General features: G+C 30.9%; 3 protein-coding genes across 3 annotated transcripts; all 3 read right to left on the reverse strand.

Annotated features, from left to right (window-relative positions):
* Positions 1-2,290: 2,290 nt before the first annotated feature.
* Positions 2,291-3,722, reverse strand: LOC148172960 (odorant receptor Or1-like). Its single transcript, XM_088038391.1, has 6 exons — positions 3,185-3,722; positions 2,910-3,129; positions 2,765-2,864; positions 2,607-2,711; positions 2,402-2,557; positions 2,291-2,353 (listed from the first exon to the last, which is right to left on the reverse strand). Exons 1-6 carry the CDS (start codon positions 3,720-3,722, stop codon positions 2,291-2,293), a joined length of 1,182 nt encoding a protein of 393 aa, XP_087894517.1.
* A 4,147-nt stretch (positions 3,723-7,869) lies between these two features.
* LOC148172961 (odorant receptor Or1-like) lies at positions 7,870-9,306 on the reverse strand. The gene is made up of 6 exons (XM_088038390.1): positions 8,769-9,306; positions 8,494-8,713; positions 8,349-8,448; positions 8,191-8,295; positions 7,986-8,141; positions 7,870-7,932 (listed from the first exon to the last, which is right to left on the reverse strand). Exons 1-6 carry the CDS (start codon positions 9,304-9,306, stop codon positions 7,870-7,872), a joined length of 1,182 nt encoding a protein of 393 aa, XP_087894516.1.
* Positions 9,307-10,978: 1,672 nt separating this feature from the next.
* Positions 10,979-18,056, reverse strand: LOC148172962 (odorant receptor Or1-like). Its single transcript, XM_088039815.1, has 7 exons — positions 17,630-18,056; positions 17,348-17,579; positions 17,203-17,302; positions 16,885-17,145; positions 11,374-11,478; positions 11,171-11,326; positions 10,979-11,029 (listed from the first exon to the last, which is right to left on the reverse strand). The coding sequence occupies exons 1-7, from the start codon at positions 17,940-17,942 to the stop codon at positions 10,979-10,981; spliced, it is 1,218 nt and encodes a 405-aa protein (XP_087895941.1). The 5' UTR covers positions 17,943-18,056.
* Positions 18,057-18,482: the final 426 nt, after the last annotated feature.

Here is an 18,482-nt window from a genome sequence, read left to right on the forward strand (position 1 = left end):
AGAAATTGTAGAATTTTAAAATTTAGATTGAAACTGCGTTGTATTACACTTTCCATTGCCACGATTGCACTACGGCAGTAAGGAGGAAAGTGGTTTCCGATTTATATAAAAGTTATCCTAATTGCTTATACAAAGTCCTGTAATTAATCAGTGAATTAATTTTTGATCAAAGAGGAATGAAAGGTAAGGAACTTGAAAGAAATCTTTGAAAAACTAATAAATTATTAAAATCAAAGGTAGGTTTCTTGGCGTTCGTCATGATTTTTACGGACAACAGCAAGTTTTAATTTTAATCAATTTCTAATAATTCTTTAAGTAAAAATGTTAATTTAGTGTATCTGCAAAATTATGTAAGTCTTAAGCATCAAATTTTACAGAGGCGACAAGTATTGAATGCAATATTTCCGCTTATCTATTCTTAATAGTATTATACCCCTAAGCATTACAAAGCCTTAGGAGCACTTTTCGATAGTTTATATTTTGTAGAAATAAAATAACTTAACTGTTAACGATTTTGATGATCTTGTACGACTACAAGAAATGTCTGCGGTAGAATAATCAGTTAGTAGAAATTCTTCTGGATTAAGCTCTCTCAATATGTGTGTTATACTTTGAAGATGGTGGGCAAACTGGATGAAAATTGGATAATTATTGTTGTATTTTAAAAACGCGTACTTTGATAAACTACACTTTTTATAATAAGTTTTATGTCGTAAAAACTGCTGCACTATATTCGCAAAAAGTTTCTTTGATATTTTCACGGTGCGTAACATTTTTAGCAGCACACACATATCGATGGGAACTTTTAACATTTTATTTAGAACAATAAAAATAAGATCTACGCAAAGAAGGAGCTATTTTGAAATTATTCTAATGTTTGTTTTGGCTGGGGTAAATTTTTACGAGAAAATCAGTGTGGTATCAAGAATAGTGTATTCTCCATCATCAAACTAAAAAGTGCACTAATATTTTAGTGTGGTCTAAATATTATTTTGGCAACATCGCAAAAACAGTTTGTCAGGCTTTTGATTTTTCTACAAGACAAGTTTATGTCTATCTTTACATGAAAAATTATATATAATAATATCCAATAACTTTGGAGAAAAGTAAAAATATAAAAATACATCAGGCGTGGCAAATCTTAGCTCAAAATTTAAAATATTTAAAATATTTAAAATAAGGCATAATTAAACACCAACAGACAACAGAACGAAATGATCCAATCAAACAGAATGTGGTTAATTTTAAAGAAATAGTATTTTTCCAATCAGTGGTGTTGCAGAAGAAAAATATTATGATAACACTAAAACCACCGCAATTTTTGGAGTAGGATTTGCATGGTCTTCAAATTAAATGTGTCTTCAATAAATCGAAAAGTTTTACGGAGTATTCTATCTTCCACATTTTTAAGGAATTCTCTATTTTTTCATGTAAATTTGCTGCTACTACATCTAAGTTAAGACCTTCGTCTAGATTTTTCTCCTAATTTCATTGCTTTATCAAAAATTTTGCCAATCTAAATAAATTAGCATGCAATTTAGTCTACTATCGACCACACTAATAATTTCATACTGAAAGTTCAGTACACTAAATGTTCACAGAACTTTGAGAATACACTTTTTCAATTTTCACACTAAATATGGATATTAAGTGCACTAAATCAAATCAGCACATTTAGAGAATCGCACCCCTGGACTAAATATAGGTATATATCTACCTAAATATGTAATTTTTATAATTTACAATGTTTTTCAATTTATGACATAATCAGAAAACTTTACCTAATAGCAATGTATTAAAAAAAGACAAAAACCAACCGACTTACATACATACAATTTGCACGCCGGTTTTGATCTTTCAGATTAGCACTTTTTTTCAAATTGACACAGAGAATTTGTTCTGTTTAATTTGGCGTTTAGAAATACAATAACTGCAATAATTTTATTTTTGTTTATAAATAACAAATCTATTACTAAATAAAAAATTAATTCTTCAGCTTTTTGTTATCGAGTTGGTGTTTGCAATTTTTTTTATTTTTATAATAAAACGTAAGACGTGTTTTCATAGGTAGGAACATTTTTTCATTAATTTTTTAGTAAATCTTTCTTGTTTTATTTCTCTAATAAAAAAAATTATCAAATTCGACGAAAAAAAAAATTAAGAAAATTGTTTATTAAAGCGATATACAGAGTGAATTTTGATCATCAATGGCCGCTGTTGACTGCAATGTGCACCAAATATTTTTCTCCAATAAAATCGAACTGCTTACTAAATGGCAGTATTATCAGTTTTAACTGAGCTCAATCTTGTAATTTTGGAGCACTGCCAAAAGAGAGTAAGATCGCCTTAAGATCTAAAAAAATCTATTATTTTAAAAAATCTTTAATAAGAAAATAATTACCATCGTAAATGTCACCAAGGACATATCAACAATTTTCCCACATCTAACAATCATCGGTTTTTTCGCGCGTTCCATTATAACAATTAAAGCTTTTCTAGACTGAATGTCGTAATTATACCATTTTCCCAAATAAATTGCTTCAATTATAGAATTGCTCTAAAACAGAAATTGTTTAAAATTAGTCATAAAGATGAGTTGTTGCTACTTCATCATATAGCAGAGTTCCAAAATGGCAATACAGGTAGCTTTCACTAAGCATAGCAATAAGATACATCACCATAGCCAAGAAATCGAAGCTTAGAACCTCCACCTAAAAATGGTACTCAATGAAACTAATCTCAAGTTTTAAAGCGATGAATTTACCAGTGTTAACTGCAGGCAGGAAACACAAAGTACAACAATACCAGCTACAAACTGACTGAAAGCTATGATAGAAAAACAGTGTTCAAATTCTTTGATAAACCTAAAAAAAATGTACAATCAATGACCTAATTTTATATTTATTTACCCCAAAATGCGGTCGTAATGAACGGCACATTCCCGAATTCTATCGTGCATTATATCGAAATTTGTCTTTTCATCCACAGTTTTTCCAATCGCTTCACTTACATGCTCCTCAAGAAACTGCAGCTTGTGTTTCAAAATTTTTATTTGACAGGTAGCTTGATAAGCGAGTCCTGCAATTAATGGATCTAAAGCTGCACTCGCGTAAGCTCCATATCCAACAGCTACAACCCACACTTATAAAACAGTCCTAAAATGAAGAATGGCGCTACAAATTACCAACAACTATGTAGACATAAGTACAATAGATATACGATTTCGGTGCTGTTTTAACATCAAATGGTAACCACAAGTCTGTCGGAAACACATGATTTTTCCATGAAATTGGTCTGCTCGACCAACTCACAAAACCTGAAGTTACAGCAGTCAAAAAAAGAGCACTTGTTCGACGACAGATTTTTATGCAGTGACGAAGAATCTCTTCATGTTCAGGTCTGTTCACTTGAAAATCCGGTGAATCAAAGAAATGAATACACTTTTTAATACGCTCGGAGTTGTTTAAAAAGGGCCACAGTTTTAGTATAAAACACACTAGTTCTGCCAGCAGAAATAAATTATCTGCTATTTGTCCAAAACTCAACTCTTCTAACAAAAACAGATGCATACATTCCAGCAACGGTATGGCCACTACCAGTGAAAAATACGCGAGATATGTATGTATTCGATATAAACATTTGTACTTTTCCGGAGGATAAAGAAAAAAAAAACGCATAGCTTGTAGATTGTAATAAAAACTTTGTTCGATGACACTGACCATTTTAGTAATGAATATTGAAATTTGTAGTTCTCCGTTTTATATTTTGTAATGTAGGAGGAGTTACATGATATTAATTTTTAATCAAAGGCAAAGACGAAAATTAAAACTTTAGACAAAATTATGTTCCGCTTACGTGGGAAAATAGAAAGTGCTACCGGGCCCTGATTAATAAAAAATTTAGGATTATAATTTCTGATTCTGTTTGTAGTCTGAAATGAGTCAGTAAGTCGAATTTCTTAGAGAGAAGTGTTAGTTTGACGTGGTGCTTTTTATTAAATTTTATTAAAGAAGAATATGGCGAATTTTACATCTAACTGCAATCATTTTGATTTTGTTACTACTGTTTATTGATATTCCGGGTATACAAATAAGAAAAAAGAGGATTCTGCAACAGCAAATTTTTTTGTTCACCAGAAAATTGTCAGTTTTGCTATTATAGATGTCTCCATTTGACTTTTTAGTATTTGCAATTTGATGCTTTTGAACAGGATTTTGCAGACATTTGGTGAGTAAATTTGTTAATGCACAAGAGTACTAGCAACTCACCTACAAAATAATTTTTCAAATTTATACTGCATTTGAGATGTTTATATTTTTAATTTTTGGTTGTCGATCTTGTCACTTTACAAGAATTTTTGAGAATAAACCTCTAAAGCAACAGATTTTGAACTGCGGTAAATGCCATTACTCGTTTATGGGATTCTAAATGTGAATAAAGTAGCTCGTGTCAACTCAAAAATATTTAAAAGATGACCAACAGAATTAATAGATTCTAAATTGTTGATATTTTGTTCTAATTTTTTTTTCCTGTATTTTCTATTTATTTATATCGAATAATTGTCCTTAAAACTATTGCCAAAATTTTTGTTTTGCTATAAATCTATAAATTAAGCAATTAAGTTCAATATTATTTGTGAATTTGAATTTTTCGGGGAATTTGACTTCGATGCAAAAAAGTGTAAATACTTAAGGAGGATTTATATTCTCTATTCTCCATTTTTTCTAAACAGTAATAAATCTTTTAAAACCCGTTAAAACGAATATTGTCGGTTATCGTACAAACCAAAAATAAAGCTATTTCTTTGGCATACCCAAATGCAGTTATCAATTATGCGTTGCTCTTTACAGTTTAGTTTGATATTTATTGATTGCACAGGTGATAAATACATGCTCTGATTTCTTCATGATTCAGAAGAAATGGTAACATTTTTGGTACAAAACTTAGCATAGCTACAATAAAGAAAAGATTAAAACCAGCGTAGTTTCCGATTTATATACCTAAAAGTTATCCTAATTGCTTATACAAAATCCTGTATTTAATCAGTGAATTAATTTTTGATCAAAGAAGAATAAAAAGTACGGAACTTAAAAGGAATGTTTGGAAAACTAATAAATTATTAAAAACAAAGGTTGTTTTTTTGGCGTTCGTCATGATTATTAAAGATATTTTTACAGCAAGTTTTAATTTTAATCAATTTCTAATCATTCTTTGAATAACAATGTTAATTTTGTATACCTGCAAAATCATATAAGTTTTAAGCATCAAATTTTACAGAGGCGACAAGTATTGAATGCAATATTTTCACTTATCTATTCTTAATAGTAGTACACCCATAAGCATTACAAAGCGTTGGGAGCAGTTTTCAATAGTTTATATTCTGTAAAATAAAATAATTTAATTTTGATGATCTTGTACGACTACAAAAAAAGTCTGCGGTAGATTAATTCTTAAGTCAGAAGAAATTCTTCTGGATTAAGCTCTTTCAATACAGGTGTCCGGAAAGTCGCGCACCACCCTGAAACTGTATTGTCGGACAATGCCATAGATCACCGGAAAAATGTTAAAAAAAAATACATGTTTTCAATTTTTCGAGATATGATGGATTGAAGAGACAAAGTTTGATACAAAAATTAACGATTTCTGTGCAATACGAGGGTCATTCCAAAAGTTTTGAGAATAGAAGAAACAAGAAGGGTGGGGAGTTATCTGTTTCCATGACAATAACGGACGACTAGTGGTGACTATACCACAAAAATTTCACTCACCCCCTCTAACCCTATAGTCTATAATGGAAGCGCGAATCAGTCATGAAAATGAAACTGACCAGAGAACATTTCTGGGCGATGATCCTGTACGACTTCAAAGTTGGCATAAAGGAGGAGCGGTGCCTTGAAAAATTGAAAGGGGCATTTGGGGATGAAAGTCCTTCTAAAGCAACGGCTTACCGCTGGTATGGTGAATTTCGGCGCAGACGTGTAACATTGACGGATGAAGAAAGAAGCGGCCGACCTTCAACCGCAGTTACTCCAGAAAACGTTAATGCTGTGGAGGAACTGATAGTGAATAACTGTCGAATCGTATGTTGCGAGATTCAGCACATCTTAAACATTAGATCGGCAGCGTTGGACAGCATTTTGCACCAACACCTGCGAGCAAAAAAATTGCATCGCGTTGGGTGCCACACCAGCTGAGGAAGGAGCAAAAGGACGCGCGCGTAGATTGGTGCCGCTACATGCCGGATCGCTTTGAAGATGGCACTTCCAATCGTGTATAAGAGATTGTTACAGATGATGAAACCTGGGTATACACCTATGACCCCGAAACCGATCGTTGCAGTGTCCTGATGACGCGATGCAAGCATTCCAGGACGAAGTTAGCGCGCTACCCCAAGAGGCATGGGCTGGATGCTTTAGGAATTGGTTCAAGCGCATGCACTCTTGTATAGAAGCTCAAGGAGCCTATTTCAAAAAGCTGTAATAAACAGTTTTGATCTAACTTGTTTTGTTTTTTTTATTCTCAAAATTTTTGGAATTACCCTCGTAATTTTACGTTCAAATGAATTTGTTACCTAAAGGACATTTTGCGCAAAGGCATGGTGCAAAGAAAATCGGAAAAATCTTGTAAGAAATGCCTGAAAACTGTTAACAAGATTTTTGAATCAACATTCTCGATCAGTGTGGCATCGTTCACGTGAAACCATAGTTACATTACTCGTTCATGAGCGGACTTGACTAACGCCAACATTACAATAGCAACGTTACTATGACTTTGAATACTGGAAAATTAAATTATTTGGAAAACAGTTCAGCAATGTTGCCATTTTCCTAATTTTCTTTTGGTCCTCCTGCGAAAACAAAGTCTGGATTTTCCAATTACCCCCTTTCAAGGTGGTGCGCCACTTTCCGGACATCCTGTATGTATGTTATAAAAAAACTCAAAGCAAAGCACTCGACTTTGAAGACAAACTCAATGAAATTTGAATAAATAATGCTGTATTTTAAAAACAGGTACTTCTACAAAAAAAAATAGTGGCAAATTTCATAAACTACACTTTTTATAATAAGTTTTATGTCGTAAAAACTGCTGTACTATATTCGCAAAAAGTTTCTTTGACATTTTCACGCTGCGTAACATTTTTAGAAGAACACATATCGATGGAAACTTTTAACATTTTATTTAGAACAATAAAAATAAGATCTACGCAAAAAATCAGCTATTTTGAAATTATTCCGATGTTTGTAGTTTTGCCTGGACTAAATATAGGTACATATCTACCTAAATATGTAATTTTTATAATTTACAATGTTTTTCAATTTACGATATGAGCAGAAAACTTTACCTAATAGCAATCTAAATTATTAAATAAAGGCCAAAAACCAACCGACTTTCATACATCAATTTGCACACCGGTTTTGATCTTTCAGATTTGCACCTTATTTCAAATTGCCACAGAGAATCTGTTCTGTTTAATTTGGCGTTTAGAAATAAAATGACTACAATAATTTTATTTTTGTTCATAAATAACAAATCTATTACTAAATAAAGAATTAATTCTTCAGTTTTTTATTATCGAGTTGGTGTTTGCAATTTTTTTAATTTTTATAATAAAACGTAAGACGTGTTTTCATAGGTGCATTTTTTTAGTAATTTTTTAGTAATTTTTTAGTAAATCTTTCTTGTTTTATTTCTCTAATAAAAAAAACTTTAAATTCTACGGAAAAAAAGTTATTTCTAAGAAAATTGTTTATTAAAGCGATATATAGAGTGAATTTTGATCATCAATGGTCGCTGTGTTGACTGCAATGTGCACCAAATATTTTTCTCCAATAAAATCGAACTGCTTACTAAATGGCAGTATTATCAGTTTTAACTGAGCTCAATCTTGTAATTTTGGAGCACTGCCAAAAGAGAGTAAGATCGCCTTAAGATCTAAAAAAATCTATTATTTTAAAAAATCTTCAATAAGAAAATAATTTAATTACCATCGTAAATGTCACCAAGGAAATATCAACAATTTTCCCACATCTAACAATCATCGGTTTTTTCGCGCGTTCCATTATAACAATTAAAGCTTTTCTAGACTGAATGTCGTAATTATACCATTTTCCTAAATAAATTGCTTCAATTATAGAATTGCTCTAAAACAGAAATTGTTTAAAATTAGTCATAAAGATGAAATGTTGTTACTTCATCATATAACAGAGTTCCAAAATGGCAATACAGATAGCTTTCACTAAGCATAGCAATAAGATACATCACCATAGCCAAGAAATCAAAACTTAGAACCTCCACCTAAAAATGGCACTCAATGAAACTAATCTCAAGTTTTTAAGCGATGAATTTACCAGTGTTAACTGCAGGCAGGAGACACAAAGTACAACAACAGCAGCTACCAACTGACTGAAAGCAATGATCGAAAAACAGTGTTCAAATTCTTTTATAAACCTAAAAAAAATGTTTAAACAATGACCTAATTTTATATTTATTTACCCCAAAATGCGGTCGTAATGAACGGCACATTCCCGAATTCTATCGTGCCTTATATCGAGTTTTGTCTTTTCATCCACAGTTTTTCCAATCGCTTCACTTACATGCTCCTCAAGAAACTGCAGCTTGTGTTTCAAAATTTTTATTTGACAGGTAGCTTGATAAGCGAGTCCTGCAATTAATGGATCTAAAGCTGCACTCGCGTAAGCTCCATATCCAACAGCTACAACCCACACTTATAAAACAGTCCTAAAATGAAGAATGGCGCTACAAATTACCAACAACTATGTAGACATAAGTACAATAGATATACGATTTCGGTGCTGTTTTAACATCAAATGGTAACCACAAGTCTGTCGGAAACACATGATTTTTCCATGAAATTGGTCTGCTCGACCAACTCACAAAACCTGAAGTTACAGCAGTCAAAAAAAGAGCACTTGTTCGACGACAGATTTTTATGCAGTGACGAAGAATCTCTTCATGTTCAGGTCTGTTCACTTGAAAATCCGGTGAATCAAAGAAATGAATACACTTTTTAATACGCTCAGAGTTGTTTAAAAAGGGCCACCATTTTAGAATAAAACACGCTAGTTCTGCCAGCAGAAATAAATTATCTGCTATTTGTCCAAAACTCAACTCTTCTAATAAAAACAGATGCATACATTCAAGCAACGGTATGGCCACAATCAGTAAAAAATACGCGAGATATGTATGTATTCGATATAAACATTTGTACTTTTCCGGAGGATAAAGAAAAAAAAGACGCAAAGCTTGTAGATTGTAATAAAAACTTTGTTCGATGACACTGGCCATTTTAGTAATGAATATTGAAATTTGTAGTTCTTCGTTTTATATTTTGTAATGTAGGAGGGGTTACATGACATTAATTTTTTATCAAAGGCAACGACGAAAATTAAAACTTTAGACAAAATCATGTTCCGCTTACGTGGGAAAATAGAAAGTGTTACCGGGCCCTGATTAATAAAAAATTTAGGATTATAATTTCTGATTCTGTTTGTAGTCTGAAATGAGTCAGTAAGTCGAATTTCTTAGAGAGAAGTGTTAGTTTGACGTGGTGCTTTTTATTAAATTTTACTAAAGAAGAATATGGCGAATTTTACATTTACCTGCAATCATTTTGATTTTGTTACTACTGTTTATTGATATTCCGGGCATAGAATTAAGAGAAAAGAGGATTCTGCGTCAACAAAATTTTTCAGTCCACCAGAAAATAGTCAGTTTTGCTATTATAGATATCTCCATTTGGCATTTTAATATTTGCAATTTGATGCTTTTGAACAGGATTTTGCAGACATTTGGTGAGTAAATTTGTTAATGCACAAGAGCACTAGCAACTCACCTAGGTCCAGCAAAATAATTTTTCAAATTTATACTGCATTTGAGATGTTCATATTTTTAATTTTCGGTGGTCGATCTCGTCACTTTACAAAAATTTTTGAGAATTACCTCTAAAGCAACAACAGATTTTGAACTGCGGTAATTGCTATTACTCGTTTATGGGATTCTAAATGTGAATAAAGCAGCTTGTGTCATCTCAAAAATATTTAAAAGATGACCAACAGAACTAATAGATTCGAAATTTTTGGTATTTTGTTCTATTTTTTTTTCTGTATATTAATTTATTTATATTAAATAATCGTTCTCAAAACTATCGTCAAAATTTTTGTTTTGCTATAAATCTATAAATTAAGCAATTAAATTCAATATTATTTGTGAATTTGAATTTTTCGAGGAATTTGACTTCGATGCAAAAAAGTGTAAATACTTAAGGATGATTTATATTCTCTATTCTCCATTTTTTCTAAACAGTAATAAAACCATTAAAACGAATAAAATCGGTTAAAAGATAATAAAGTAATAAACGAGGAAATTTATCAAATTTTCGATGCTTAAATTTGATGATTTAAAAAAAACATTCTTTTGGTCAGTGGTTTTCATACATTTGTGCTAATTTAAAAAAAAATCAAAAAATATATGTATTTAGTCTCAGACTATATCGTTTATTCCAGGATTAAGTCGTTTCGGCGGTCTAAATTTCGCTTAGTCTTGGCTATACATAGTTTAGGACGAAATTTTTGACAGCCAAACTAAAATTTTAAGCCCAAACTAAAAATATTTTTTTGCAATCGTTTTTGACGTATACCTAATCTAAAGATTAAAGCTTTAGCTTTGAACTAAAAATTTAATCTGCGTTTTTGCAATCAGGTCAAAGTCTTGCCAAATTGCAAAAAACTTGTATTTCGTATCTCTGTATGATTATTTTTAAGTTTTTTCTTATTTTAATAATAATAATTTAAAAAAGGTTTACTTAGTGCTTTATTAGAAATCATCAAAATACCGTCATTTGACACACATACATTTACAAAACATTATAATTCATATCGTGAGAGACTGTTTATGAGCAAGTATAATAAAAATTTTTAATTAAGATTGCAAAGATTACATCTTCATTGTTGCTACGGTGCTACTTGTAATTTTGCAACACTGCTAGTAAAGAATATGATCTTCTTAATATCTAAAAAATATAAAAAATATTATTGATACAGTTTTAAATAATTAAGATTACCAGAAAAAATTCAGTGACAGAAGCAAAAACTTAATTAACATTTTTACTCAAATTTTGCCACTGAATCTTCTGGTTTCTAAGCAAATTCACCGTTGTAAATGTCATCAACGACAAATCCAAAATTTTTCCAGCTGTGAGCACCATTGGCTTTTTTGACCGCTCCATTAAAATTAGTAATGCTTTTTGTGTCTTTAGGTCAAATTCGTACCATTTGCTCATGTAAATAGACTGAATAATAGAATCGCTCTAAAAATATAGGTTTTATAAGACATAAGCACATGCACAGAAAATACATCCGCGTAAAATGCCGTTCCGTAATAACAAAATAAATAAATTTCTGCCAACATCACTACCAAGTATGATAACATCGAGAAAAAGCTGAAACTGAGAGGTTCCATCTGAAATTGTCATTTTTTAAAATTTGGGTAAAAATGGATAGTTACATACCAATGTCAACTGTAAGCAAGATACGCAAATAACAAAAACGCTGCCAATAAACTGGCTGAAAACAGCGACTGAAAAACTGTCTTCGTAAAGCTTCACAAATCTAAAAATCCAGTTAATCTGAAAATGTTTTAATAAAAAATGATAGATACTTGACAATCGCATTGTGGTGTTTAACACATCGCTTAATCTCTTCATAAATATCTGTACTTTCATCAAGACGTTGGAGATTGAACTTTAAAATTTTTAATTGTGCTGAAGCTTGAATAGCAAGTCCTGCTATTAGAGGATCAGTTACTCCACTGCTAAATGCGGCATACAACACCTCTAAAAAGGCAATCGAAATAAGGAATTGTGTAAAAAACTACTTACCTATAACTAGATATAAATAAACAGAGTAATAAATGGATAAAGAAGACAAAACATCAAATGGTAACCACACATCTATTGGTAACCTGTATTTCTTCCAAAATAGTGGTTTAACAGCCCAACTAAGAGCACCAATAGCTACCGAAACGAGAAAAATCTTCGTATTTCTTCTGCAAGTAGCTTTACAATCTTCCATAATTTTTCTATGATTGTTGTTGAGAATTTTAAAAGTATTGAAATAAAGAACACATTCTTTAATTTTCCTCGCATTGGTTATAAATGGCGAAAATTTAACAATATAACACCCCATTTCACCTAAAAGAAATGCATTCTCGGCAACTCTCGCTAGATCAATGTCTTCTTCAAGGAGCAAGTACAGACAACCAAACAGTGGGACTGGTATTATGAAAATCAAATACAAAATACAAGCTTTCGCACTATGTAGAAATGAAGGTTTATTCGGATTGTACCACCCAAAAATTCTCATCACACGTAAATTCAGAGAAAAACTTTCTGTGATAACACCTGCCATTGCAATGAAATGCGTTTGAGGAACTGCATTGACTTTATATTCTTACTACTTCTTTCTGGAGACGGGTGAAACTTAATTATAGATATTAATTTTAGATCAAAGTAATAAAGCTTTAAATTGAAGAGTTGAGTCAACACGAAACGTGTAATTCTGTAATTGGACCAACTAAGGTATTAAACTTTAATTGTTGTAATATTAAATGCCGTTTGTCTTTGATGTAGAGAAAGAATCGTAATATTGTTGTAGCGACAGCGTCTTTGTCGTTTAATTCTAACGATTCAAAGAAGGCGAGGGGTTATTTGAAGTGAGTAATTTTCTGGTAATAATTTAGATCTTTTTGCGGCTAAATTAGTTTGCTTGGTTAGCATAAAAGCGTTCAGAAGTTTTTTTTTTATTAAATTTAAAACAACGTCAAAATTAAAATAAAATAATGAATGCAATTATAGTCAGAATTTTATAACTTGGGTTTAACTCCGCCTACCTTTTGGGCCAATTGCATTTAAGCTGGAAGTCTGATTTACTCTGCAACATTTTGATAGTTCGTTGATATTTGCCAGAAGCCAGGGTAGAAATGTCTACACATTAGAAGACGAAACAAGATCAAAATCGACGAAGGATTCACGATTAATGAAATTCCCGCAAAACTGCAAATCTTCTTGGCAAGTGTGACACTAAAGTTGTCAAATTTTTGATTATGTTGTGTAAAGGAGGCTAGCCAGATTCGACAAATTCAAATCGTCATTTCAATGTGGGCGGGGTTAAACCAAAGTTACAAAATTCCGACTATAATTACATATTGATAGTTACTTCTAGAAATTTTTAAAAAAACTTTAAATGTCAAATTTATTTTATTTATCGATAAGTTTTGATTAGATGTGATTTGTCAAACTGCGTTGTTTTCCAAAATTACATCACATACAACGTTGAGGGATGGTTTTGTGTTTTCAGAAGTACCCAAAGAGCCCTGAATTGTACTTTCATTTATTTTGGATAATAACACAGGTTAACACGAATTTTGTCTTTGGTAAGAGGGTATGAAACAGATAGACTGATCGATAGTTTGACGAAAAATAAAATGGCTTGAAAAAATTTGCTTTTATATTCAAGAGAACGGTGGAGAATTTACATTGAAAATCCATATTTTATTTTTATCATAACTACTGCAAAAGCAAACTTTTTAAGGTATATGGGTATTTTTTCTTTATTTCTGAGCATAATGAATAGAAAAATTATAACATCAAAATTAGGACAAAAACTATTTTTTTTTGTAGAGCTGTGTAATTCATAACAATATCTAGAGGTGAAAGGTTTAAACTTTAAGCTCTACGTTTTCATTGCTTTAGTTTTTCAAGAATAACTGAATCTTAGCAACAATGACGTATTTCGTATTTTTTTTTCCTGCGGATAAATCACTCAATCAATAAAGTAAAAAACGTATTATAATTTATTGTTTGGCATTAAAAAAATGTCGCAGTGTAAACAATAAGTTGGCGGGTAAAACAAATAAATTTATATTACAGTAAACTGAGACAATGCTAAATGTAAATAACAATTAAACTTAAAATTGTATTAAAAATTATCTAAAGGAGAAAATTAATATCAGACTATGTATGTACTTTTTTTTGTGTTTTGTTTCAAACGAATTCTCTGATACGTGGCGCTGTGCGGGCATCGGCCGAACTAATTCCTAGTTGCTTCCCTTCTATTCGTTTTCCCCTTATATTCATTTGCCAACTTGTCTGAATGACATGTCTGTGAATGTCTGAATGACATGTGAATTTACATGTCTGAATGATTTAATTGTGATAAATCATATAGAATTGTCTGCTTTTTCTAACAGATAGTAGGTAAATATGCAGCGCTAAATTTAAGAACCTAGATACATCAGAACGACCTAGGAAAAAAGATTTAAAACCACATCAAAATGTATGATTTTTTTTTCAAAACTGTAATTTTTACAGATCTAAGAAAATAAGAATAAAATTTTATTAATAACTGGACCAACTTACAAAACTATTATATACAGAGTGTTTCTCAAATAGACGACAATCGCAATAACTGATTAGTCTGAAAACTTTATAGAACGAGAATGTGGACTAATTTCTCTTAACGTCTTTCGTTTAACAAGCAAAAGAGCCATAAATTGATCAAGGAGCGAACAGTAGCACGCAGTTGTAAAAATAATGAATCAAGTTACTTTGAATTAGCAATTTTTCTAAAACTTTAAAAGTAACAGTGAAACTAGTTCAGTTCGTGGAATTTTTGTCATCAATTAATATCTAAGCCAAATCAGTGATTTGATCATTAAAATGGAAAATTATATGTTCTATCTGATTACAAGATTTTGAGACATTATGAGAGCACATTGATACCCAAAAAAAAATTCGTCAAGACAAAATTTTAAATTCTCTTTTTAGAAAGTCTAAAGTATTATCAGTTCACTTATTAGATTACTTCTGGCTTATTAACATTACAATTACAATTACGCGCGTCAGCATTTTTTGTAAAAATTTTGTGTTTGGGAAAAAAAATTGTAATTTTAATAATTTGTCAACACCAAGAATTAATCCAATAAATTTTCTTTGCACTTATGGCTTGTTTATTGATTGTACCAAAATATACTTTAAATTCTAAGTTTAAACATTTTTTAATTTTTTTTTGTAATTTTAACATCTTTATTAGAAAGATTATAGTTCGAAAAACTTTAATGCTACAGAAGGTATTTTGATTTTCATATAATATTTAGCTTTCAATAGTTCTGTGTTAAAATTTTATGAAATTAGAAAATTTTATTTTTGAAAAGAACCAAAAATTTTCAATGCTGGAAACAAAGCAATTTTTGATGGGTTTATCGAATATTATTTTGAATCGAGAACAGAACACATTATTCGCTGGCAAATCAAACATTCTGTTTTTTTTTTATTTTAACAGAGTACGATTTTTAACTTACCTGTTTATTAATAGTTGTATCAAACTGACGATACAAATAAATAAAAAAAACTTAATCCTGATAATCTTTTTTTTATCCAATCATCTGACAAGAACCAATGGTCAAATAACTGTAAGGAAATCGCAGAAGAATAGTGTAATTGGATGCCGCAGAGAATTACTACATGTAATCATCTGTTTTAATTCTATTCTCAGAAAAGTTCACTTTGTTTAATACGAAGAAATCGAACAAGTACAGAAGAATAATTATTTTGTTTTATTAATAATTTCTTGTACAAAATGGAAATGGTGAACACTGACTGCTTTTTCTCATATATGTATAAAGTAAAACATTTCAAAAGATGTCATGCATCACGTCACAATTTTATTGCTGATAGTATGGAAGTAAATCAGACATCAAATACAATTCATCTCTTCTCACTTGACGGGGGAACACACTTTTTTAACTAAAACACTATTACTTAAATAAAACATATTGTATTACCTCTTTATTACCATTACTTGGCAGCATTCACATTGTAATAAATTGTAAACATTCTATCAAAATTCTACTTATTTATCCATTATTTGTGCAAATTTCTATTAAAGGATAAATATGCAAACACCTAAAATCAGAACTTGTTCTAATTTATGCTAATCAGTTGTAATTATAAGCTATAAAATCTTATTTGGTAAAACTTTTGACGCAAAACTTAACAGTTGTAAGAACAGTATGTTATTAACATTATGAGATGGGAGTATCTATCACATTGCATTTCGATTAGTGCGCAGACGATTCATTGCACAGTTTCAATTCGATTATTTCTTTTTCCAATCAGAACGAAGAGTTTTGAAATTGCGCACTCGACTGTAATAAATAACTAGACGTGTCTAATTAATTGAAAAGTAAATTAACAATTGTTATAAATTTGAAAGCCAAAAATACTGTTTGGAGTCAATTACCTAATTGTAATTAGGTGATAAATTAGCTGTCAATTTTTAGGTACTCGTTTAGCGGTAATTTTCGGTCAAATGTTTTTTATGTACTCGTTTAGCGGTAATTTTCGGTCAAATTTTTTTTATGTAATTGATTTAATCAGTAATTAAAAAATTTGGTTAATTTTAATTTACTGTTCACTTCGATGTTGTAGTTTAGATAAAAAGGAGGAAGCTTCCGTCGCAAGATAGCGGTAGTTAAAAACGATTGTGGTTTTCACACAGTCCGACGGAAAAAATAACGGGCGACATGAAGATAATCCATTACAATTTATGTTTGTGTCACAGCCTAACTAATACCAAAAATATCTATATGTATGTTAATAATTAATAATTAATTTAATTAAAAAAATACAATGTTTTATAATACAGTGAAGTTTAATCCTATTATTGAAACGAGAAGTGCATGATTTTTCCCTTTAATCCATTGCGGAAAATTAATAGTTTTTCAAAACCGCGAGTAATGAATAAGATCTTCTTAATATCTAGAAAACTAAACAAATCAGAAATTATTTTTAACGCATCACTTAATTACAGTAGTGAAGGTAACCAAAGACAAATCAAGAACTTTTCCAGCTGTGACATACATGGGTCTCTTGCAACGTTCCATCAAAATAATTAACCCTTTTCTGGAAGTAACGTCATAATTATACCACTCTCCCATGTAGATTGCATCTGTTAAACTGTTGCTTTCGTTTATTAATACTGAACCGTAGTAACAATAGAGAAAAATTTCACTAAGCATCGTTGTCAGATAAATTATCATCGATACGAAATTAAATGTTAGTGGATCTACCTAAAACATTTCGCATTATTTATAATTTTTGGTGTTGAAAATAGTGAAATAACTCACCATACTCAACTGCAAGCATGTAATACAAATGACGAAAATGCTCCCCATAAATTGACTAAACACGGATAAAGAAAACGTATCTTCATAAATTTTCACAAAACTGGAATCATTATTTATAATTGAAGATCACTAAATTGGCGTTTACTTTAGTATAGCATCGTGATGATCAACACATTTTTTTATTTGGTTGTACATAACTTCTGGTCGTAATAATTTATTGTCACATCTGATATCGATTTTGGCGATTTCTTTAGTAACGTAGTGATTGAGATATTGTAGCTTATCTTTAAGAACTCTGATTTGACCAGCTGCATGACAAGCTAATCCTGCTATTAGTGGATCAATAGCTGCACTACTGTATGCACAATACGATACTCCTAAAAATGAAAAGAACTGAAAGATATTTTCGAGATAAGTTTCGTGATACCTAAAACGAGAAACGCATAAAGAGGATAAAAAATATGCGCCTCTCGTGTTGTCTCAAAAGGCAACCAAACATCCACTGGTAGTTTCCGTTCTTCCAGAAAGAAGGGTTTAACTGCCCAACTCGTCACTGAACCAGTCACAAATATTAAAAAAATCGTGTTGATTCTACGCACAGTTTTGTTACTCTCTTCAATGATTTTCTCTTGTCTTACTGATGACACTCTGAAAAACGGCAATTCAAAATAATGGATGCACCGTTGTATCTCCATTCCTCTTGTGATAAACGGTAAAAATTTTACGATGTAACATAACATTTCGGAAAGAAGAAATGCGTTGTCTGCAATTTGCACGATGTCGATGTTGTCTTCAAGTATCAAGTTCAGACAACCCACCACTGAAATGAAAATCAAAAACACCCAGTAGAGCAAAAATGCGTGCAATTTGTATAAAAATTGGTAGTTTTTCGGAGGGTAAAACCCAAAAGCACGCATTATTCGCAAATTAACCCGGAAACTTTGTTTGACGATTCCGGTCATTTTGTCTGAGATGATTTATTCCGTTTATCAGGTAGTTTTATAGACGTCGGTGTGTTATCGAGTGGAAAAAAATTACAGTCTTTAAATTGGAGATTAATTAGTGACTGATCAATATTACATCAAACATTTTGCTGATTGTTCGGCGCACGGAATGTTATTAAGATACAAATAAGTGTTGAAAACTTTACTAATTAGTCGATAATTAAATATTTATGATTATTAAACAACGAAATAGAATGACGTGATTTGTAAAATATTCAATTGAAATTGGGGTTGCAAAATAAGAAAAATTTTTCTTTTGGAATAAATTCTTAAATT

This window comes from Gnatocerus cornutus, chromosome 6 (genome assembly GCF_029298725.1).
Source record: "Gnatocerus cornutus isolate USDA-ARS CGAHR chromosome 6, icGnaCorn1.1, whole genome shotgun sequence".
NCBI lineage: Eukaryota > Metazoa > Arthropoda > Insecta > Coleoptera > Tenebrionidae > Gnatocerus > Gnatocerus cornutus.